At 33.2% G+C, this 25627-nt stretch overlaps 2 protein-coding genes across 2 annotated transcripts in view; one reads left to right on the top strand and one right to left on the bottom strand.

The window, feature by feature from the left end:
• LOC111631000 overlaps nucleotides 1–3584 on the top strand; it is a 12733-nt gene extending 9149 nt beyond the window's left edge. Inside the window, exon 3 of the mRNA XM_023375181.1 lies at nucleotides 3383–3584. Coding sequence (XP_023230949.1) covers nucleotides 3383–3439 — 57 coding nt within the window. The 3' untranslated portion in view covers nucleotides 3440–3584. The remainder of the gene's footprint in view (nucleotides 1–3382) is intronic.
• Nucleotides 3585–21946: 18362 nt separating this feature from the next.
• Nucleotides 21947–25382, bottom strand: LOC111630994. The gene is made up of 4 exons (XM_023375174.1): nucleotides 25371–25382; nucleotides 24289–24387; nucleotides 22441–22701; nucleotides 21947–22363 (listed from the first exon to the last, which is right to left on the bottom strand). The coding sequence occupies exons 3-4, from the start codon at nucleotides 22676–22678 to the stop codon at nucleotides 22278–22280; spliced, it is 324 nt and encodes a 107-aa protein (XP_023230942.1). The 5' UTR covers nucleotides 22679–22701; nucleotides 24289–24387; nucleotides 25371–25382; the 3' UTR covers nucleotides 21947–22277.
• Between the last annotated feature and the right edge of the window lie 245 nt (nucleotides 25383–25627).

Here is a 25627-nt window from a genome sequence, read left to right as displayed (position 1 = left end):
ATTTTTTTGAAAATATACAGTAAGGTTCCATATTACCACCCGATTTTCTCTAAGCCTACTTTCGGACTTTTTGTACAAAAGCCTTCAAAAACCATACTTATAGTTACACTAGCGAAAAATCCAATTAAGAACATTTAGTTTACTAGTTACCGGTACTTTTCGCACAAAAAGTGTGGGTGTAGTTATGATACCTTGTTTACAATTCACTAAAATGTAATTGGGGTTCCATAATACCACCTTCTCCTCTAGTGTTATTACCAAATCACATGACTTACAAACTTGTGTATAGATCCCATTGTTTTATGTACCGATAATTGATCGAGGTCCTTTCGGTTTAGCGCCACATTCGATTTAGTGCTATTCTCGGAAGAGAACGGCTGGTGGCCCTATATTTAAGTTTGATTGTACTTCTATTTATAATGAGTTAATGCGGTTTCGTTTGTGACTTACTGATTTTCATTCGTGCCTTATTTTAAATTTATTTAGTAAGGAATTTCTGTGGCAAACTGATCCCCATTTAGGTTCTAGAATCTAGCATCTAAATAGGTTTTCTTTACGTCTAACTGTTAGACGTAAAGAAAACCCAGAAAACAAGAGGCCAGCCCGCTGGCGAGGGTCGAATCCGCGACCAAATATTAGTGTGGTAATGGTTAAGAAAATGATAATTAAGTTACAAATGAAGTTAAGACGTAACCTTAAAGCATTAAAATTAATTTTAATTGCTATAATTTTGTATGTAGGCTATAATTTGCTGAGGAGGGGATAGAAATCCAGAAAGGTATCCACGTTGTATAGAAAGATCCAATAAAAATTCATCAGTTTAATGCAAATTTCATTAAAAATTTTCTTAAATTAGTGACCGATTGACAAAAGAAAGCGTTACTCTTGTTACTTATCAAGTAGAAAGTTGAAGTTTATTTGAGAAGTTGCTTTAATAATTAATAAGCACGTTCGTTTTTCCGTTGACTGTTAATTACTGTCGTGTGTTATCATAAGCGAAGTAAGCAACAATCAATGGCAAAATGCATGTGGTAACATAATTAATATAAAGAAGCCTATAATTTTAAAGCCAGATATAAATCATTAGAGGGGTAGGTTAAGAAATTAGGGGGCAATATATAGAAAATTATGTAGTACTATAAATGTATGAGTGCTTTTATTGGTCTACTATTTTCAGAAGATCTATACATTCCCACTATCTTCGTCCGTTTGTTTGTCTGTCCTTAATATCGAGATGAAGAACTGAAAATTGCGTGTCGTATAAAATGAAGAAAACACTCAATTTACTTCGTTTTAGAAGATCATAATATAATTTTTTTAATGCAAAATTCCTTGTTTAATTTGTAGAGAAATCCAAGAAACACACGTAGATCGATCTTTTATTGTAGACTAAGACTTATATTAAAATATGTGAAGAAGGAAGAATGTCCTCTGTCGGCGGTGATAATTAAAGTATTTGAAGAAATTCTTTAAGTGCTCTAAAAACACTTAAAACTTAATTATTATTTTCGTTAAAACTTTTTAATTAAGACCGCGTGTAAAGTCACACTAACCGTCTTATCGACAATGACTAATTTTGCACGGTAAATTATTATCTTCTAATTGTCATTTTAAGGGAAGTGGCAGTTGTTGAGAGGTTAAAAATGGGATTTTTAGCTATTGTTTACGGGTTATTTTGCTGCAATTTTAAAAAACTGTAGACCTATAAATTCCTTCCTTAATCTCGAGAACGATGAAAGCCGAGACCAGAAATGGAAAGGTTTTAAGGGCAGGAGGTCCCTATTAACTATGTATAGATGTTAATGTTATTTCAATTCAAAAATTTCCCCCGTTATTATTAACATCCTCTGTACAATCTTGTATTAGCCTAGTCAAATTGGACATGTGCTCATCAATGATCGAGTGGCTAAAACCGCAGAACAACTGCTAAATGATCGTGGATTCGTGCCTGACCGAGTGGTTTCTTAAGTTTCTTTACGTGTGTAGCACCTAAATACGTGTGTGTTTCTTATATTTTCGGTTTTCTTTACGTGTCTAACATCTAAATACGTGTCTGTTTCTTATAGAAAGTCCACCCAAAAGGCACCCTTTTGCCCCACATCCCACCAAACCATTATATTTCTAGATATGCCTTCCGCATATAGTATAATTTCATTAATTAATGTTATATATAAAATTTTTAATATTTAAAATAAGTTTTTTTTAAATTAGAAAAATTAAAAACAATTTTAATTTGATGTTTTTTTTATATATATAACGAAGACGATGACGACGACGATGATAAAGAGAAGAGCAAAATTAAAATTAATGACATATTTTAATTAAACGATAATTTATTTAAAGTTTATTAAGTAAGATAATTAATTAAACAAATTTAGTTTGGATTTAACTCGATGAATTTTTAATAATTATAATCAAATATCCTCGTCTTCTTTACGTATTTTCCTATAAATTTTCCTTTACCCGCCTCCACCTCCCCCTTTTAAGTTTCGTTGAGTAGATTTGTGAATTATTAAATTACAATTAGAATAATTAATGAGTTAAGTATTAAATTCTTTGATAAATTCTTTTAACGTTAATCTAATCGATCAATTTCTGACATATTTCTGATATTATACTTCATACTTTAAAATATAATATAGGAAATTTCCATACGTCTTCTCGTAAAGACATTACCATTTGGAACGATTAAATTCTTCTTTAATTAATTTTTAGTAGACTTTTTGTAATTTAAACTGGAAAAAAATTGTACGAGAACTTCTTAATATTGAATTTAACTCTGTTCGTTCCACTTATAGAAGTTTATAGGATGGTAATGTCTTGTATTTTCCGTGTGGTTTTATAAAGGAAGAATGGAAATTTTGGTGTAAATCGGTTAAAGGATTTAAGATTTATAAGGGAATTTAATTGGGGGGTGTCGTTATTTTAAGCTATATTTTTTCTATAGGGTTCTAGAGAGTAAGTAGGAAAAATTTGGTGCAGATCAGGCAGCGTATTTATAAGTTAATGGGGGGATAATAGGGGAATTAACGGGTGAATATTTTCTGCGGGATTCCAGAGACTAACTCAAAAACACTTGGTCCTGATCGGTCAAAGAATTTAGGGGTTAATGGAATATGAAATCAAGGGGAGTGATGTATGGTAGTTTATATTTTTCGCAGTGTTCTAGAGATAACTATGAAAATTTCGAAGCAGATCGGTTTTAAATGTGTACAGAGAATAGACAGACGTACAGACATTCTATTATAATAATTTTTTAATTTAAAATTGATTCTAATTAAATTAAATCTTTGATATATTTTTACTAGATTTAATTAAGAAATTATATCTTTACCATTTTAATTGATGCACTATTTTTTTTTTTTTTTTTTTAATTTTTCAGACAAATCTTTCACCTGTAGCATCTCGACGTCATATATTTCTCGACCAATCACCGTAGTTTTTACGAATTTGCTAACGAATGAATGATATGTATCGACTAGGTTACTATGGTAACGTATCTAGTGACATACCTGGATAGGTAGATTGAGCTGCGATGTTCTGATCTTTCGTTTCGAGTTGTGCGATTATTCCATTCAAAACGGCGTCCGTCTTTGCTGTGGAGGGAAACGAGGGGAACGGCCCTGCCTCTAAAATGCCTAACACAACAGGGACCCCTAATCTTCAAAACCGTGACCCTAATGCACTCAACGATTACTTACAGGTAAGCTTTGTTTGTAACATGACCATTAAATTTATGTCATTTACTGTCGTTGTTCTCTAGAGGGTTACAGACAGACATTCTAACGACCACCATCGCATGTTAATTTCCCTTTTCCTATTAATGATATTGCATAGTGTTAACTATAACCTAGCTAGTATAGAGGTTGAAGCTTGATCAAAATTATAGATCTTTACCACGCTATCCCTACTGAATTGGCACTATTATTATATGAAGTTATAAAAGAGCATTTTATAATGGTTATAAGATTAATTTCGGGGTTATATTTTGCCAACGTAATTTAAATAATGCGAATTTAAAACTGACCTAAATGCAATTGTTATTGATATTTTAATTTACATTGATCGAATAGTAAAAAAAGATAAATTGTAAATATATTTTCCTATACGTTCCCTACTCTAAATTACAGCTTTTTCTTCGAAAATTATGGTAATTTATCTTAAAATAATGTTTTTTCCCCCACTCCTAATATATTTTAGCATCCTGTAAAGCATTCTTCCCCGCACTACTCGGTTGTATGTATGGAAAGACGTCTACTTTCTTTATTTGAGAATTTTATAAATATCCATATAAATAATTANTTAAAAAAGGCTAGAAAAGCAAACTTTACTGTATAACTTATTAGTAGAAATAGTAGATATGTTAGCATCCTTGCCTGTATGTATGAATTATGTATTTATTTCTTTATTACATTACAAATAAGTTGTAACATTATATTCTATTAAATAAACTGTGTATATTTGTACAATTTTTTTAACTTAAATTTACTTAATCTTTTTTATTTGTAAATTTTTAACAACTTTGGGGGAAGGGGCGGCAAAATTATTCTCGCACCCGGGCGGCAGATACCCTAGGAACGGCCCTGCATTTAATAAACACTACGCACGGACCTGTTTTGACTGAATACAAGCGAATGTTTTTCATAGATGCTTCTTCTACTGTATGTTGTCGTGGTCATGATAGGTGCGCATCAATAGCCGAAATTATAAATCTACCGAACGGTAGTGGTTGGATTTGGATTTTCGTTTGATCCAGACCCGAATCAATGCCTAAAGATTTCCGGTTTTTTTTCGTGTGTGTAAGTTACATAGGAGATTTTTCTATAGAAAGTTTTTCCTTAGCAAATCGCTTTCATATAGCTATGTTTTATTTTACCACATTAAACGTAATAACACATGATAATGATAGTTGTATTCTTCAGAAGATTCTATGAATTTGTTATTCAATTTTCTGATAGGAAATACGTGAAAAAACGTGGATGTTGGATCTTTGTATTTAAGAGGATTGACATTCAGAATTAGAGATCCCACCAGTAGCCAAGCAATCTTCGTTCCCTGGACACTGGGAGTTCGATCGTGGGTTCATTATTCTCTCGCACGAGCTGATCACGTAGAGATTTCCGATTTTTCTCCACCTTTGTAACGTTTAAATAGGGGTCCAGTTTCTCTTAAAAAGACCTCCCGTAAAGCATTTCCTAAGCAGATCGCCCAAATGTTGCGTTGCCATAACTTAAGACGAACTGAAACTACCAATTACCTACTTAAACTTTATTTCTCAAAACTCTATGCAAATAAAACATTTTAGTTTTTCTAAATGCCACTGTGAGATTACACGTCGTTGGCTTATTACCAAATCCATTATAGTTTAGCCAAATACAAGACCTATATACGTTGTAAATCTAGTCATTTTAAGGCTTTTTTATTATCTCTTACTTTGCTATTTGTTTGGCATTTAATTTTTACATTAGTTTAAAGTAAAATACACCGTGTCCACTTAAAAATAGAGGTATAATATTAAACAATTGTCCGTAGATTTTTGAAATTAATGGGAATATTTTAATAGTAGACTATATTTAAACCGATTGGGTTGAGAGAAGAGAAAGTTAGAAAGAAAAAAAAATTAACACCGAAAATGTAGTAAAAAAAAAATCTTATTCCTTTAAAATTGTTTGAAGAATGAAGTTATAATTATAAAAAATAACTAGAAATTAATTGACGAAATACTGTTTTTAAACAAATAGGCGAATTCCTCCTGTAATTTTATAGTATTGTATTATTCTNGACCAGATCTTGTTTATCCACCAGAAGAGTCTTGTTTATCGCCGCTTTTCCGATGCGGCACTTCACGTCCATTTCTACGTCGCCATTTTTGGAAATAACACTATCCAAGTATGTAGATAACTTTTCTTCAAGATTTGAAGATGTTCAATATGACATGAGATATATTAAATATAATAGAACAATAGCTTTTAACTAACATTTTTGAGAGCCTCGTAAATGAAAGACCAGGGCCCTTCTGCTCACCAGTGGCAGAGCGGGAAGGAGCCCTGGTAAGAAGAGCCACTCTGTTCACTAAGCCAGGTTAGAGCATAAATAATGGTCTGGTCACGCAGAGTTTCCAAGTTTTCTTTGTGTGTATAACATATAGATAGGAGCCCGTTTCCTACAGAAAGTCCTCTCAGGAAACACCACCCCTTGACAGATCGTCTATGTGTTGTGTTGCCCATCAATCGAATCCAGAAGTTTTGCAGGGCCTTGGAAAAGAGTTATTACAGTAATGGGGCCCCAAAATATTTGCAAAAAAATAATTTTTTTTCGCATTTTTTTAGAAATGTAAAAGTGTATGGCACTTCTGAGGGCAGGGTCTCTGAGGCCAATTATCCATTTACAATATTTATATATTTAATTAGAGTCGATTAAATATTTATTTTGTAAAATTTAATCAATGAAAAATACAATACATAAGCCAATTAATGAGATAATTTGATCGATTTTACGGATCAAGANCTAATCCAATTCATGTTTTTATAAGAGGTTAAAAAAATTAATTAAAATTAAAAAATATATATATATATACATTTAAAACGTTGAATTCTTTTGTAATTTAGAACGTAGAATAAATTCTATAACGAAACGTCACGCGATAATTATGTAAAAAAACGTAGAAAAGTAATCACGTGTTTCCGAACACACCTAAGTTACCTAGAACACGTTTAACCTTGAATATGTTTACGAGTTTAAATATTAAATTTACTTTATAAATTAACAAAAAAATCACTTCTTTCAGGTGGAGTTCGATGATGTTATAGCCGAACCGGACGGTACATATTCCATTAATTGTGTATGGAAGACGGCATTTCGAGTGTTCACTGGGACTAAAAATTGTTGTTATAAATTCCTAACCATTCTATGTGCCATTCCAATTGCTTTAATTGTGGGTTGTAGTTTTGCTTGTCTGTCATTTCAACACATTTGGTGCACCGGTCCTGCATTACGTCATTTTAAAATTAATTGTTACGTGGTACGTCAGTACGTTCGCACCCTACTGGACTCCTGTTTGGCACCGTGCTGTTCGGATCTTGGTCTTTTTTTCAGTCGAATTAAAATAAGTCGAGGAGATGGTAACACAGAAATCGTGTAATTTGTCTCGGTTAAAAGAAAAAAAAAGATAGATAGGTATTTAGAAAAAGAAATAAATACATTTTATAATATATACAAATGATAGTTAACAATGTAAAATTAGACGTGAACGATTGTTGTAAAGGGATGATGATGATGATGATGCTCTTTTATCATTTTATGCCGGATCGTAAACAAGAACAAAACTTTAAATTTGTAATACAAGAAATTAAACATATCAATGACAATTATAAACGTCTATTGATTATTAAAATATTATGCGTATGATGTAGTTGATTGTCATCCCATCTACCATAAAAAAACAATGAAATATCTTGTTCTATAATTGATCTATAAAAGATTTTACACAATTGTTTATTGTTGGAGAATTTTTAATAAATTTCTTATCCGAACGGAAGTTAAACTTCTGAGAATTAACTTCCTGTATCGAACGAGGGGAAACTATACAGTCATTTAAAATGCCTGTCCTCCTGCCTGTTTTTTTATACGCTTGTAAACCTATCTGTACAAATTTTCCATACTCTCTAGCACCCTGCGGAATATATAACTTAGCCTAAAACCTAGTCACTCACCCCTCCATCTTATTTCATCTCTCCTAGTAACTTCTTTACCAAATGTCTCATAGGATCCTGTGGAAAGTATAGAATATAATAAAACCCGGAAAGCTCACCATCCCCTGATTTAATTCTCTCGATACTTTATAATGGTAGCTAAAATTTGGCTATTTTATACTTTTTTCCCTCCTTACTTTATAGGCGGATGTAACTAATTTATAACGTACTGTACGTTAGCCGAATACTGTAAAGTTTCCCCTCATATAAAGATATTAACCGTTTAAAAATTAGAATTTATTAACGAATAATGGAAAGAAATAATGCTATATTACGAGGAATGAATACTTTAAAAGTATTCTTTTGTATTCGTAAACAATAACGGATGAATAAATAATTTATCTACATATATATACTTATATTTCCTTTTATAATTACTGTAAATATACATGTGGTTGATTGGTGTTGTAAATATCATTAAAGTTCTTCCACGTATAATTTCATTTACTGTATTGCTGTAAATATAAGGCCTATATCATTTAATATATTATACTAAAAATTGTATATTTGATATAATGTTTATCTCTTAACAAATATTGTATCCTAAACGATAATTTAAATAAAATAAGCTTAATCTAATTTTATCAATTTTTAATTGTTTTTTTTTATATTAAATATATTCTCACTGGATAATCGATCCGTGTATTTTTATATAGTTAAAGCTTTAAAGTATGTGATTCGACTACATTATAAATTTCTTGGCTGCAAAATTAATCATAATCTCTGTTTTAAAGTGTACTACGCGAGTAAATAATATATAATTTAATAGGAGAATATAAAAAATATAGTGATTATACCCATTACTGATAGAATAATTTCTAAAGTGCTCCATATTAAACACTATAAAATCGATATAGAAGCGATATTAAGGGGCCCCGAATTAGAACTTGCAACCTATATTTACCCCTGTGGATGAGGAATAAACTCATTGTATAATATATACACGTGTATCAGTCTCATTTAAATCGTTTCCCTGTACTTATTTATTTACTTGTTTACAAAAGTAAGGGGATTAGAAGGCCCTAGGCCCTTCCCCGTTTAAAATACACTATATAGAATACACGTGTTATATTAAATACGGCAGAACGAAACGTGATATTATGGATCGACACAGAAAAATTTATATCACGCGATTATAAACGGTCATTTTACTGTACGGGTATAACTTCCATTATCACTAGACTTAAATGAAATTATTTTTATTTAAAAAAAAAATTTTAATAACGATTTAATGATAATAATAACAACGTGCAATTTATTTATTGTGACATAGTTCATAATGACGGGCTTTGTAATATTTAATCATAATTTAAATTCATTTAATTTAAAGTATATGTTGTTTTCCACTTCAAATTTATATAGTGGCTTGCTCCTGTACATTATACTTTTCCTTTAACAGTAGAGTCGTGTCGGTATTAACTACTTTCAGGGAGAGTTTTGAATTGAAATAACGTGACTTCCGGTTTAAACTAGACGTTAATCCTCGTCTCCTGTCTTTAAACTTTCCATTTCTTGTCTCAGATTTTATCTATTTAACACTGTTCTTGAGATTAAGGAAGGACAGACAAATGGGCGCGAGTAGGAATTCAAATTGTGGACTTATAAATTCCCACGTTCGTTGGAAATATTTAATAAATATACCTATAAATCATTTAATAATTATTTTTTATAAATTAAATTAAAACTCTTTCCACTCTGTGGACACTAAGAAAGCCCTTTTTTCATATCAATTGTGAGTTTGGTCAAGCCGACAAGAAGAATTTAGGGTGCCCGATGTATCTGGGACAGTCCTTCTAAAAAAAATTCCTGGGATTCTCCCAAGGTTCCGGGATCTCTGGCAACACAATACGTCTGCCAAGACGTATTGTGTTGCCAGAGATCAATGAAGAAACAATGAAAAAAGCTTAGCAAAACTGTACCAAGCAATTCTTGGTACACTACATTTTAAAATGGCCTCTTAAATATTAAGTGAGAAGATGTAATAAAGAATTGAGAATATGCTTTGAATTATACTGGCCAATTTTAGGCTTTCTTAATACAATTTTTAGCTTTTGTACTCGACTTTCTATTGTAAATATCTGTATTTGCACTCTTAGGTTGTGTTTATACAATACTGTATTCGATTTATTTTCTTTTCTTCAAAATACCATAAAACTAATATCAAAAACGCCAGCGTTTACTCACTTTATATACATTATTATGTGTTCAAATATTTAATTAATCACTCAACTTGTATGTACAGTACCTGGTAATCACAGTTAAACTATCCCTATTCAACGCTGTTTGGTGAAATATTCGGCAGTTTAAATGTAATTAAATCTAGTAGAGCGACATTTTAGGATACGTGGAAGACATTTCCGCAAAACACAAATCATTCCTGTGGCAATTTTGGCTTTGCATTAAACAAACATTTTGTACAAAACACTCACGCTCCTGAAAATAAGCCTGCTGCTCCTCGTCTCTGCCATCAACACACTCATATTTAGGCTGGCTAATAGAACCACCGAAGCAACAAGGTTCCTTCATCGTATCATCAAACAACTCAGCACGTATGTTACGGTACGTTAAATTCAGCGAATACGAGCCATTAATAGCTGACATCATCAGCACACTCAAATCAGACATCAGTACACAGTTAATACGTTTATCAATCCTGTCTGTGGCTCCAGCAACACAAGATCAAAGTTCATACCTGCGTGACGCTCCCATCCGCGATCTTTACACCCTGAACCTACGATATATATCAGAATTTCATTAACATTCCCTTATACAACCTCTCAATATAATCTTACTTTCGCACTTGACACTAATCAATACAGCGTGTACTAACACCTTTCTACATACCCACAAACACCTACGTACAGAAGGACGTAAACACTGCCCCACGAAAAGTGATAGCATTATATACATCGACTAGACGAAAGTGAACTATATGCCAAGGTAAGACGTAGCCTCATACAAACTGCACAACGGACTGACAACAACATCAAGGAAATAAGCACATGCCTCAACTTTACCAGCTGTATACAAAACCATTAAAAACATTTTTCAAGAATACAAAACCATAGTGACTACTAGAGGACACTGCTAACAGCCAGGACTAACACACCAAGGGGGCGCATAGCAACATAGCTAAGGTCTAGCGTGTCTTCTTCTTCTGTGACGAATGTTGCAGATGAATGAAATCTTGCAACGCAGGGGATACTACACAATGTATCCCCCCATTCTGAAGGTGTAAAACCGTAAACTGGCCTTAATTACTGTAATGTATCGAATGCATGCTTTAGAACAGAGAGATGAGTGGCACGTAAAGTAAAACCATTAGTCTGTTTTATTGGTTACTTGCAATTTACAACACGTACAGAATCACAATATGTAACTGTGAGAGTCACATATGGTAACTCATAATATGTAAACGTCACACTAAATTGCAGTGAAACCACAGCGCATTTTGTCTGAACGTCTCTGTATTTTTCTAAATTTTTTTGACAAGTTATCTAATTGCGCCACGTTTTCCCTGTCGGTAAAGTTTATAACTAAACTTTTTATTTGCGAAATCGAAATTCCATAGTCAGGAAAGTATGCAAACCAGATTTGGTTGAATTTGCTGCTTTAGTTTTTTTCTACATAGAGCTGTAAACATCTGTTTATTTAAAACTGTGGACCCTGTACATTAATAGATCATAACAATGTACTGTATATACATAACAAGGGAAAGATTGTATTGGAATCGTGTCAAATTTGACCCTATGAATTTTTTTGCAAATCGCCACGTCTTAAGACCTCCTGAATCCAAAACAACTGAAAAAAAAANCTTCAATTAATATTATAGATGCACTCATTAACAATCAAATTATATTTTTATAAAGAAAAATCTAAATAAATATTAAAGTTATACATCCAAAACCTCTGAACGACGACCACCGACGAAGACGTAAAAAAATGGCCGTTGTTCGGAGGTTATTTCGTATACGTTTCTTACAAACAAATGCTTGCTGTTTAGAGGTGACCGCCGTAGGGAGGTTTCGTTTTACGAGGGGCTTCGTCAGCTTAGGCTACACATTTATTCTTTGACGAAAGAGGAAGAGCCCCCTTTATATGGTCGACATAGGTCCACATCGCTTCTGAATTCGGCTGTGGAGGTGTCCGTTATTGGAGGTTCCAGTGTATGGAATATAAACGAAAGATGTTTAGCCAAAAATATTAAGGACAACGACACTGATGTTAATCAATGCGTGGGAGGGACACGTCTCCGATGTATCGTTTGTCATACGAGAGTTACACTTGAAAAACACCTGCAAAATAAAATAAAATAAAGAAAAATGAAGAGAATAAAGTAAAGATTGTTTCGACAATCGAACGGACGTGTGTTTTATTGTAATCGTTGCGTGATGCTCATCAACTTGTCAGAATATTTTCAAGACACAATTTATTGTATGATAGAAAAGTATCTTATGTGAAAAGAAGATGGAACGATAAGATTTTCTTGTCAACAATTCATAATAAAAAGTATAATATCATTATGTCATTCTTTCGATATATTAAATTGCGTGTCTTCATATATTTAATTAAATAGTAACTTGTAAAATGTATAAATTGGGTAACATTTACATTTTATGTCGTACAAGAATATTAAAAACTCCTTAACCATAAGGAGTGTTTCTCAACCTGTGGTACGAGTACTCTCGAGGGGGTAAGTGCGAAATATCTTCAGGAAATATTGTCTAAAAGGGTATCGAACACCCTCTTATCGAAAGAGGGTGTTCGGTACCCTATTGGGTTGGTTTTATGTAAGATGAGGGCACTACTACGGGTGAATGCCTATAGAAATATGGGAAAGTGCCCCCTCCATTTAAGTGTTAGAAACGTAAATAAAACTCCAAAATTACACGTGTATATCTCGTTATAATTCATTTCCTTATACAAATTCGGGTAGATATTTTATAATAAATAAAAGCTCTTTTTTCTTCTTTTCTCGACCAATCGTATTTTCTATAACATAAAATACACGTAACACGCGATAAAGTAAATAAACACTTAAGCAAATGGCTACGAAAATCACTCGTAAACAAGGAAGAGAACGGAAAACCGTAGATTTATTTTTTATTTAAATTGAATATCGAATAAGTTTATAATCGAATTCATTTATTTTAGAAATTTCATTCTGTCATATTTTATTTAAGGTAGAAGAGAGGCTTATGAAATTTATATATTCCATGTCTTTCATATATCACATTGGGCGTTGCCATTTAAAGGCTCTTGATGGCTTCGTCCATCTTTTCAACTCGGCTTGTTAGTAATTAACAAACTAAAGAAAATCGTCTTTAGATATTCTTCATTACAAATTGAGTCAAATTTTTTTAGATTAATGACTAACATTAATCAAACAAATAGGACGTTTTCGAATATTTTTCATCAATCGAAAAAAAAAAGAAATTGATTTCTGTCGGAGGAACGTCTTTAAAGATACGAATTTAGGTCATTTAATTAATATCATTTTATTAATATTGTATAACAAAAGCGGACGAATTGAGTTAAGACGTTGGCCTAACATTCTAATGGATCCGGGTTCGAATCCCGTCTCGTTCTTCTCATTGTAGGCCTGGCCAAACACGTGATTTATAAAGATTTAGTTTTATAAATACTGAAAGAATAATAAAAACGTAATGATTATTTTTACGATTTTACGCCCTTGACATAATGTGACATATTCTAGGAAATGTTAAATCGATTATTCTACTTTGGCGGGTCACAGAACTGTACCCGGGTCCCTACCACATTATCTTATTTACAAATTGTTCAATATGTCAATGCCCCGAAACAAAGGTCATTCGCTCTTTGTTACGAATTCATTAATAGATTATGCAATTTCTAATGTCGTTGTTCTCGTTTTAATTCCTTTTAACTTTAATTACTTACACAGTATATATATATATATTATTATAATACATCGAAAATCGCTTCGGAATTATAATTTCTAAACGAAGTTCGCATCCGGATCTATCATTAAAATGATATATTAGTGGCGAAAATCTTTACCCAGCAATTTTTTAAAAGCTCTTTTCGTTTTATAGGCACTTAAGAGGGCCCTTTTTACCACAGCTATCGCGGGTTAGACCAGGCCCACAAGGCCCCGAATACGTGTGGGGGGTCGTGGATCGAATCTGCACAAACAACTATCCAGGAGTCGCTCGCTCCTGGATTCGATCCCTGACCCCCAAGAGTTGTGAAGCCATTTATATAAAATATAACACGAAAATGATATTTTTAATAATATATTTTAAATCCGAGTGATTAATGTTTTTTCATCATTTATATTACCTGCGACTTTTTCTGATAATCCTGTACGTGTTTCCGAATTTAGATAAGCGAATAGGTCGATAAACTCGAATGTATTGTTAACTACAAGTCATTATATTTATGATATTTTTAGGATTACTTTAGAGTATTATTGAATTTAGTCCTTAATAAATAATATAATTAATATTGTAATATCTTTAATTATTTTTATCGGTTAATTTTGTAATCAAATATGTGTTAATTTATTTAATAAATATTTTAAAATTTATAAAAGAAAATATAAATTAAATTAAAACTCTTTCCACTCTGTGGACACTAAGAAAGCCCTTTTTTCATATCAATTGTGAGTTTGGTCAAGCCGACAAGAAGAATTTAGGGTGCCCGATGTATCTGGGACAGTCCTTCTAAAAAAAATTCCTGGGATTCTCCCAAGGTTCCGGGATCTCTGGCAACACAATACGTCTGCCAAGACGTATTGTGTTGCCAGAGATCAATGAAGAAACAATGAAAAAAGCTTAGCAAAACTGTACCAAGCAATTCTTGGTACACTACATTTTAAAATGGCCTCTTAAATATTAAGTGAGAAGATGTAATAAAGAATTGAGAATATGCTTTGAATTATACTGGCCAATTTTAGGCTTTCTTAATACAATTTTTAGCTTTTGTACTCGACTTTCTATTGTAAATATCTGTATTTGCACTCTTAGGTTGTGTTTATACAATACTGTATTCGATTTATTTTCTTTTCTTCAAAATACCATAAAACTAATATCAAAAACGCCAGCGTTTACTCACTTTATATACATTATTATGTGTTCAAATATTTAATTAATCACTCAACTTGTATGTACAGTACCTGGTAATCACAGTTAAACTATCCCTATTCAACGCTGTTTGGTGAAATATTCGGCAGTTTAAATGTAATTAAATCTAGTAGAGCGACATTTTAGGATACGTGGAAGACATTTCCGCAAAACACAAATCATTCCTGTGGCAATTTTGGCTTTGCATTAAACAAACATTTTGTACAAAACACTCACGCTCCTGAAAATAAGCCTGCTGCTCCTCGTCTCTGCCATCAACACACTCATATTTAGGCTGGCTAATAGAACCACCGAAGCAACAAGGTTCCTTCATCGTATCATCAAACAACTCAGCACGTATGTTACGGTACGTTAAATTCAGCGAATACGAGCCATTAATAGCTGACATCATCAGCACACTCAAATCAGACATCAGTACACAGTTAATACGTTTATCAATCCTGTCTGTGGCTCCAGCAACACAAGATCAAAGTTCATACCTGCGTGACGCTCCCATCCGCGATCTTTACACCCTGAACCTACGATATATATCAGAATTTCATTAACATTCCCTTATACAACCTCTCAATATAATCTTACTTTCGCACTTGACACTAATCAATACAGCGTGTACTAACACCTTTCTACATACCCACAAACACCTACGTACAGAAGGACGTAAACACTGCCCCACGAAAAGTGATAGCATTATATACATCGACTAGACGAAAGTGAACTATATGCCAAGGTAAGACGTAGCCTCATACAAACTGCACAACGGACTGACAACAACATCAAGGAAATAAGCACATGCCTCAACTTTACCAGCTGTATACAAAACCATTAAAAACATTTTTCAAGAATACAAAACCATAGTGACTACTAGAGGACACTGCTAACAGCCAGGACTAACACACCAAGGGGGCGCATAGCAACATAGCTAAGGTCTAGCGTGTCTTCTTCTTCTGTGACGAATGTTGCAGATGAATGAAATCTTGCAACGCAGGGGATACTACACAATGTATCCCCCCATTCTGAAGGTGTAAAACCGTAAACTGGCCTTAATTACTGTAATGTATCGAATGCATGCTTTAGAACAGAGAGATGAGTGGCACGTAAAGTAAAACCATTAGTCTGTTTTATTGGTTACTTGCAATTTACAACACGTACAGAATCACAATATGTAACTGTGAGAGTCACATATGGTAACTCATAATATGTAAACGTCACACTAAATTGCAGTGAAACCACAGCGCATTTTGTCTGAACGTCTCTGTATTTTTCTAAATTTTTTTGACAAGTTATCTAATTGCGCCACGTTTTCCCTGTCGGTAAAGTTTATAACTAAACTTTTTATTTGCGAAATCGAAATTCCATAGTCAGGAAAGTATGCAAACCAGATTTGGTTGAATTTGCTGCTTTAGTTTTTTTCTACATAGAGCTGTAAACATCTGTTTATTTAAAACTGTGGACCCTGTACATTAATAGATCATAACAATGTACTGTATATACATAACAAGGGAAAGATTGTATTGGAATCGTGTCAAATTTGACCCTATGAATTTTTTTGCAAATCGCCACGTCTTAAGACCTCCTGAATCCAAAACAACTGAAAAAAAAACAAAAAAAAAACTCACCCTTACCCTCAAAATTAAGCTTTTTACCATTTTGTAATAATTAAAAATATAAAAAGTTTTTATAACAAAACCTGATAACAGATGGCACCACACACAATTTTATTTATTTTGCTTAATAATATAAAAGATTTTTAAAATAAAAACTCATAACAGCCGGGAAAGTTACGCAACTTTCGTTACTAGATTTTTTTAATATTTTTATCGTAAAAAAATGTTTATAGTTAAAGTATACCTGACGAAAGGGACAAAACAAAGTGAAAATTTTAATATTCTGAAATCCATGGACAAATTTGAGACAAAAAGTAAATATCAAATAATGGAGTTTAAACTTAATTGTGGAATTTTGTACGGGAAATTTTCCCAAATTTCAAATTGTTGGAGCGAAACCGTGTTATAGAAATGCGTATTGTACGAGGGATCTCCATGTTGGAGAGTCGAAAACCAGAGATTAATTACTAGTTTTTAGTGTTATTCAATCGGGCGCTGGTTGGTTCGTTATTCAGAAGTACGGTTTTTTTTACAATAATATAACAATAAAATTATATTGTATGTCTGGTAAGATTTATGTTACAACTTGTATCATAGATTAACTGTTTTACCGGTTATTTAGAGGTACAAGTTCGTCGCTGATGCGTTATAGGAGCTGATAATTGTAAGAGTTATTTAAATTCAAACGAGATTCTGACGAGATCGATCCCGAATATTTCATGAGTAGTATGTCTCGCATAATTCGAATGTCGTTCCTCTATTCGCCGCTATTGTAAGCCTGGTTAAATCAGCAATGAGTATGAAAAGGGCCCTCTTAAGGCCCATCTCATACCTAATTTTATAATATTATAAAGTACAAAACGTAAAATGAGCTCAACATAAATGGAAAAACGAGCCATCAAAGGTCAATAGAAACCAAGTCGTTTGTCTTTTGAAGCCTCCGTTTATTAAAAAAAACGTTAAAAATTAACATTTTAAATTTTATTATTTAAATAATATATAACTTTTTACATTTTTCATAAATATAAATATNCCACTCCTTTGGAGAACCTCTTCATTGATGATATGATCTAAATATCGGATCTTTAGGATTCGTCGCAGGCATCTCTGTTGGAAGACATTGAGCCTTCTATTGATGTTTCCCGATGTCTTCCAGGACTCACTAGCATAAACAGCCATCGGAATCACGAAGGAGGTGAAAGGCGGAAGCTGATTCTCAATGAGAATGGATGGTGAGGACCAGATCTTGTTCATCCGCCAGAAGACTTGCCGCTTTTCCGATGCGGCACTTCACGTCCATTATATTAAATACACTATTATATATATTAAATATAATAGAACAATAGCTTTTAACTAACATTTTTGAGAGCCTCGTAAATGAAAGACCAGGGCCCTTCTGCTCACCAGTGGCAGAGCGGGAAGGAGCCCTGGTAAGAAGAGCCACTCTGTTCACTAAGCCAGGTTAGAGCATAAATAATGGTCTGGTCACGCAGAGTTTCCAAGTTTTCTTTGTGTGTATAACATATAGATAGGAGCCCGTTTCCTACAGAAAGTCCTCTCAGGAAACACCACCCCTTGACAGATCGTCTATGTGTTGTGTTGCCCATCAATCGAATCCAGAAGTTTTGCAGGGCCTTGGAAAAGAGTTATTACAGTAATGGGGCCCCAAAATATTTGCAAAAAAATAATTTTTTTTCGCATTTTTTTAGAAATGTAAAAGTGTATGGCACTTCTGAGGGCAGGGTCTCTGAGGCCAATTATCCATTTACAATATTTATATATTTAATTAGAGTCGATTAAATATTTATTTTGTAAAATTTAATCAATGAAAAATACAATACATAAGCCAATTAATGAGATAATTTGATCGATTTTACGGATCAAGAAGTATTAAATAATAAAATATAAGCTAATATTCTTTATTTAAAATTGATAAATGACTGTATCTTGTTTATTAAACATTCAAAATAAACTTCTTTAATGCATTATAAATGACGTAAAGAGAAAATATCGATCTCTTTTGCGTATAATATTTACTTTGTTTAACTAATACTTACGATTCGTCATTGTCAGATGTAAATTTCTTTAGAAAACAAGTATCGATTATGTATGAAGGACGAGCTCTTTATTACCGATATATCAAGATTATAGTACACGTCAGCCATGTTTTCTTCCGTTTTACATATTTTAAAAGATAGAAAGAATGAATTTGTGTATTATAAATAATAATAGACCAAGACAGATATATTCTAGAGGCTCATTAATACGTAGCATTCGTAGATTGAGTGAAAAAGACAGCGTAAAACTTGACTGAACTGCCATGGGGAGGGCCTCCCGGGTGAACTTTTATGGCAAACTGACTCTTATTTAGACGCTAACGCCTAAATATGGGTCAGTTTACCATAAAATACTTTAATTACCTCGGATATTTGGACGTCTGACAGTTAATATTTAAAAAATTTTAAAAACTAGTTATGGACGATACTGGAATAGTTTTCTAGATTAATTTCTTATTCTGAAGTTTAAACAAAATGCCTGAGAAAGGTCAATCGGAATTCGGGTTAGTAGTCACGTATGTGGAGTTCAACTCCTTTCCTTTACAATTTTCTGAATGTTGGCTCTCCAAACCGATTCTATGACTGTTGGCTCTCCAAACTGATTATCTGACTGTTGGCTCTCCAAACCGATTCTATGACTGTTCACTCTCCAAACTGATTATCTGACTGTTGGCTCTCCAAACCGATTCTAAGACTGTTGGCTCTCCAAACCGATTCTATGATTATTCGCTCTCCAAACCGATTCTCTGATTGTTGGCTCTCGAAAACCGATTCTATGACTGTTGGCACGCCAAACCGATTCTATTACTGTTGGCTCTCCAAACCGATTCTGATTGTTCGCTCTCCAAACTGATTCAATGACTGTTGGCTCTCCAAACTGGCTCGCTGATGCTGACTCTCTGTTTATTCCGTTATACATGAACCTATTTAAATACATTTACAATTTTATATTACGTCTTTAAATCTTTAGAAATGTTTTCTACTTGACTAAGCTTTCTTTAATGATATATTTTCTGAATTCATTGATCGAATATTCCTTTTTGCTTAATTGATCAAGAAAAAAATTATGTTTATCTTCAGATCACAATTATATAAAAAGGTTTGATCTAAAAACTATGTTATATTAAGATATAACATAAATATAATATATTGTATAAACATTAATTATGAACTTTATTTGGATTTATACTTTTGTATTACAGTCTATTCTTTATTTAACAAAATTTAAAAAAAAGTAAAATATTCATCCATTCTATAACGAAATATTTTATCGATTATATATATTGTAATAGCATGTTAGATAAAATAATAAGTTATAAAAATATACGATTTATCAATATATCTTTATGGTTAATTACATGTAAATGCCTTTATTATTATAAAATTTAAATTTAAATTTTAGCCCACAAGACATTAATAAAATTATTTATGCTTGATAACTTCTTATGTAGATGCGCTTAAATATTTACTGACACCCTGATACAAATTTATACATTAAAACTGTTTTAAAGTGTTGTAAAGAGAACAATTATTAAAATTTTATGATGTTTCTTTCAATATTTAGTTTTAGAGTAACGATTAAACTATAAATAGGAATTTTATCAGTGTTTAACGTTTTGAATGCGATAAAAATCGGGAATTTTAAGTAATATTAATAAAATATTACTTAGTTCGTGTCTAAAAAATGTTAAAACGTGAGAAACTCGATACCTTTCATTGCTAAGAGAATATTATATAATTAATGTTCTGTTCTATTGATAGGTACTGTACAACTGGTAGTGTAACCAAGGAAAAGCTCTAGGATCCTTGGCACACTTACTTTTTTATAAATTAAATTAAATATTTTTAACTTCGTACACATCTCTGTTGAAAGAAATCGAACCTTCTATTGATATTTCCCGATGTCTTTCAGGACTCACTAGCATAAACAGCTTTCGGAATCACGATGGAGGCTAACGGGCAAAATTTAGTTCTCAATAAGATGGATGGTGAGGACCAGATCTTGTTTATCCACCAGAAGAGTCTTGTTTATCGCCGCTTTTCCGATGCGGCACTTCACGTCCATTTCTACGTCGCCATTTTTGGAAATAACACTATCCAAGTATGTAGATAACTTTTCTTCAAGATTTGAAGATGTTCAATATGACATGAGAGGAAGCTGAAGATCCCATCGATGGAAGATAATAGCATATAGAAGGACTTGTAATATAGATATAAAGTTCAGTAAACAACAAAACCGCCTTATAACGAATAGCTTCACTACATTCCAGAGAACGAACGAACAATAAAAGAAAGAAAAATGAAGAATGGAATCTAATAGAAACATGCGAGAATTTTAATTTCGTATCATTCATGATTAGATAATTTTGTTTTTGTAAATATCGATCGGCACCAGTTCTATCGATAAGTGGAGAAGAGAGATAAAAGAATCTCGCTATATTGAATTCTCGTATATTGAGTACTCGTTAATAGGCATTACATTGTACAGTACATAAATATGAATATACTGTTGGCTTTTCAACAATAATCACTATCTTTACGTTAATCAATAGTAGCATTTTACAACAGCTATACACTATACAATAATTCGATATAGTTAATTTTCCTAAATATATATATCAGTTGCATACAAATATGTGGCTACGGTAGAAGTACTGCAATGACTTTTTATAAACAATTAATACATTAATTAATCACGTTTGTTGTATTTACTAATTATTCAACGCAATAATTTAGATTTCTCTATTCTTATTTGCGTGGATTTACTCTGTGAACAATGAAATGTACTGTAACAATAAGAAATTAATGTAACTTTAACATATACGATAACTATTCAGTAATACAGAAAAAGTAAAAGGTAAAGCCCGATGTACAGGGGAACTACAGCTAATATAATTCCAATTAATAAAATTCTCTGGTGAATTTTCGTAATAGATTATAGAGATTGTATGAGGTGGGTTGGCAGATGGATGGACTAATTCAGTGATCATCCGTTATGATAAAACGAACAGTATTAATTACACCTCCATTACAGACAACCAGGTGTGCGGTTGTCTGGAAATGGAATTAATTGAATAATCATCCGTTAAGATAACACTAATAGTTTTCTGGTTCCCATTCCTTCCTGTTGGAAGTCAAAGGAACAGGAACTGGATCTATCTTCTTCTACCCAGAAACTAAGCATTCAATAAACACATTACATTATGATACAGGAAAAGGGAAACGCTTAGAAGTAATTTTAGCCCGATTAAAACAATTGCTTTGTTGTAAATTTAAATACATCATATTTTATTTGAAATTTAGACATTGAAATCATTAAATTCATATAAAATTCAGCTTAAACTTTGATATTTCTAATTTTTGTATCATATAAATGATTTATTACGACAATTTATTTTAATTTTTAGAATTTTATTACACAATTATTCTGAACTTAAAACACAAATTGAAAATAATTAAAACTATCATAATTGAATATGAATATTAAAATACTGTATACAAAAAATCCACGATTAAGGTGAAACATCAGCCATTGAGATTTATTTAAATTTCAGTCCATTTTCTGAAGAGTTTGAAACTCGGTCCACTGATTAAATCACAAGAATTGTGAAGAAAACAATTGCCCACAATGAATAGACAAAATTCGTAAGGAATCAATTCTTCGTTTATTTGAAAGTTCATTCAAGAATCGTCCTTCTCTCACCTCTATTGTGCCAAAGCTTAATAAGTATTGGTACAATTCTAAACTCCCATGTCTTCAAGTGCTTCTTGAACTTCTCTAGTTCTTTCCTTTCGGCCTTTGTAAGGTGAAGGTTGCAAAACAAGACCTAAGAAGCAAAAATTCAATTTAAACAACGATAAATCTACGAGAGTTTGCACTTACAAGAAAGACGATTCCTCAAACGTTCAAAGGTGTTCCCAGCATCGTTAATATCCGAATCCATTCTTTCAGTTCTTGAAATCTCCAGATTTTTTATTGATTGAAACATCAGAAAGAACATATCTTGTCTTTTTTCAGCAATTCTGGAGGGATGAAGTGGTCCTACGCCCACATTTTGACTTCGATCTTCTCGTAGCTCATAAAAGCCAATCTTAGTCTGGATTTCTTGGATTGATCCCAATGGACCTTCGGCTTGACCCATTCGATACGTTTGGCATGAACAAACTGGAAGATACAGATCTATTAAATGAACCATTTGAAAGAATAATCGATGTTTAGAGTTTATTTATCGGGATATTAATAAAAACAGAGTAACAAAATAAAATAACATTTTGAGATCGTTTCCCTTAATACATATTTATATCGAGATAATACATTATTCATGAAGGCTTTGTTTACTATCGCTACGAATATAGTTCGCAGGAACTATACATAAATAACGTAATAGTTTCCATTCACGTGATACAGCTGCAACTCTGAGTTAAACAAAAAAAAAAATAAATAAATAAAAACCCGAAAAATTAAATAATTTAATAAAAATTTATTGATGAAATTGTCCTCAAATTCGGCTCCTTGAAAAATTTTCTGCACATGCTCATGAACATACATTTTAATTTAAAATTAAACATTTCTTGTGTTTTTCGTTTCTTTCTCTCTCTGAAGGCACCCTTGTTCATGTTAAATAAGTATTTTTTTTTAAGATTGACGTACATAAATATTTTATAATTGATGTATTTGTCACGGTACTAAAGAAAGTACAACTTTATAAATGTAAACAGATTTCGTCTATATATATAAATGGGATGTTTGTTTGTTCGCTATACACTCCGAGGCCGTTCGATCAATTGCTACGAAAAGCGGTAGTTACGTTCAAATACCTCTAATTTACATCTTGTCATACATTTCACCCTTAAATATCGATTGAATTTCTATCAATCAATTAATTTTTTAAGTTACACTTAGCGCCATCTATTGGCATAAAAAGTTAACAAAAAATTAACTAAATATAATTCTTACAAAAAAGGATATACTGTAATTATAAAAGATATATCATAATCTAAGCCAACGCATGAGAGCCTACTAGTATGTTGAGAGGGGTAAAAAAATCCATTAAAATATTTTAATTTTATTCTAATCAAGCCGATAATACTAGCCATTGTTCAAAGTTATATTTCTGCGCCGCCATAAAATACAAGTTGCAAATTAAAATGAAATTTTTCTTATTTAGTATATAAATATAATACATACGTATGCGTGTATAAAAATTTCTTTAAATATTAATATTTCAATTAACAACGTTGGTTGAGCATTTCTGTTTATTTAAATTGGGCTGCAAGTATAACAAGGTGAGGGCTGGATGTTTGAGCGGTTAGTACTTCAGTCTACCGCTCTGAGCTCGAATTCGAGCTGTTGAAGAACCCAGGGCGAGTTAGCAATACTGTACTGGAATACGAGCGAGAATTGTGCGCAGATAATTTCTTACCAATTTAAAACGTTTTAATCTTTAAAATTGGCGTTTCCACTTCCCGGGACAAGGACCCAGGGGTTGGATTTGTGGGAAGCGAGTGTTCGGGTTTTTTCATTGTGTCGAATTACACAGAACGAGGCGCTTGACGTGTAAGTGCGTGAGTGCGAGAATTCGAGTAAAGGTTAATTAAACGGTGTATATCTTCGTGTACAGTTATGTTGTGTCCGTGTGTGTATGTGTGCGTGTGATCGAAAAACATCTTTCGGCTTGTCTAAAAACAGAAAAACAGTAAATTGTGATACGAGAATAAGATGCGTAAAAAAAGAAAACGAAAGAGCTCTTACCATCGGAGATTTCGGGAAATATTCGCTTGTATGATAAACGGTCGCTTTGTCCTCTTCGTGGTAAAGTTGGGGGGAGATCCCTCTCCTTCCCAAATATTCCTACAAAAAACCCAAAGACAGTGAGAAATATTCATTTATTACCTAAAGTCAACATTATTATCTTTATCAAACAGTCTTTCTTCCCGAACAGCGTTACGAGAAGAGCGAAGGACATGACCTAGCCTAGCCTAACCGTAAGCTCAATCCTCATAACAGCTGTTTGGAAAGAAAGGTCGGTCGGTCACAATCGGGAGTCAAATCGGAGAAAAGGTGTCGAGTCCGGTTGAAAGTGTTAATCCGATAAGAATGTCGCATCCGGGTGAAGGGGAAAATCGAAGAGGATCACCGCCTAGGCCGAGGGATCCGCAGCCGTCCGAAGGGAACAAAACCACAGAAACCACGGTTCCGAGAGTCGGGCGGCTCTCTCCTCCGATTCCTCCTCGTTCCGACTTCGGCGAGGCAGTAGCGTCGCCGTGGCAGACGAACAGGCAGAACGCGACCAACCAGAAAATGTCGACTCGGACGAGCCGTCACTTTCTACATCTTCCACAGCAAGGCCTGTGGCAGGATGACCCCCGAAGACCTTGGCCAAGTGCGTCGGACCGAGAGTGTAGCGTGGCATAATCCCGAGTCCGGGAGGATGCCACGCCACGCGCACTTGGGGAAGGTCTTCTTCACCCGCTACCTCTGGCTCGTCGAGCCCCGTTCCTCCAACGTCTCTTCGAGCGCCGAGTCCGACAGACTCGTTCCGCGCCGTTCGAGGAACCCCCTCCCTCCGGCGCCATCGCCTTCCTCCGCCGGAACCGCTTCCAAAACCGCACCAACCTCTTCATTCTGTAAAAAAGAAAATTTGCAATTAGTCCAGTGAAAACAAAAGCTTACATTAATAAAGCAAAAAGTTCACCGAGCTGCCTTTTTAAATCGAAAACGAAACCGTCGACCGTCGACCGTCGAACGATGGTCCGAGATGTCTTCTGGTGACGATTCTTCCGGCAATATTAAAGAAATCCTTACGTCTAGCGTCAATATGGACTAAGACTTACCTCGAAAATCTCTTTTCTTCTTCCTCGAACTCAGCAAATCGCAAAAAAAAAGCACACAATTCACCAGCGCAAGAAAAGCACGTCCAACTCCGAGCAGAAACACAATCGAACTGCGAATAGTCACGTGTGACGAATTTCGAACAAACGTTAAAAGACGCGTCAACAATGATCGAATTTCGTAAAAATTTGAATAAAAAATCAATTTTTATAATTTTTTAAAATTTTGCTTCAATCATTTTTTTGTGTTCAGAATTTGA

Source organism: Centruroides sculpturatus, unplaced genomic scaffold, assembly GCF_000671375.1.
Source record: "Centruroides sculpturatus isolate CEXI.00-Female unplaced genomic scaffold, Cexi_2.0 scaffold687, whole genome shotgun sequence".
NCBI classification, from domain to species: Eukaryota; Metazoa; Arthropoda; class Arachnida; order Scorpiones; family Buthidae; genus Centruroides; species Centruroides sculpturatus.
Note: the sequence above shows the minus strand (reverse complement) of the source record. Positions and strands in the feature narration are given on the sequence as shown.

What these genes read in the sequence shown, in the direction of transcription:
- LOC111630994 (XM_023375174.1), bottom strand. Translation starts at nt 22,678, where the DNA reads ATGGGTCAAGCCGAAGGTCCATTGGGATCAATCCAAGAAATCCAGACT. An exon ending in TGCTGGGAACACCTTTGAAC is followed by an intron (nt 22,364 to 22,440) that starts GTTTGAGGAATC and finishes TTTGCTTCTTAG; the next exon opens with GTCTTGTTTTGCAACCTTCA.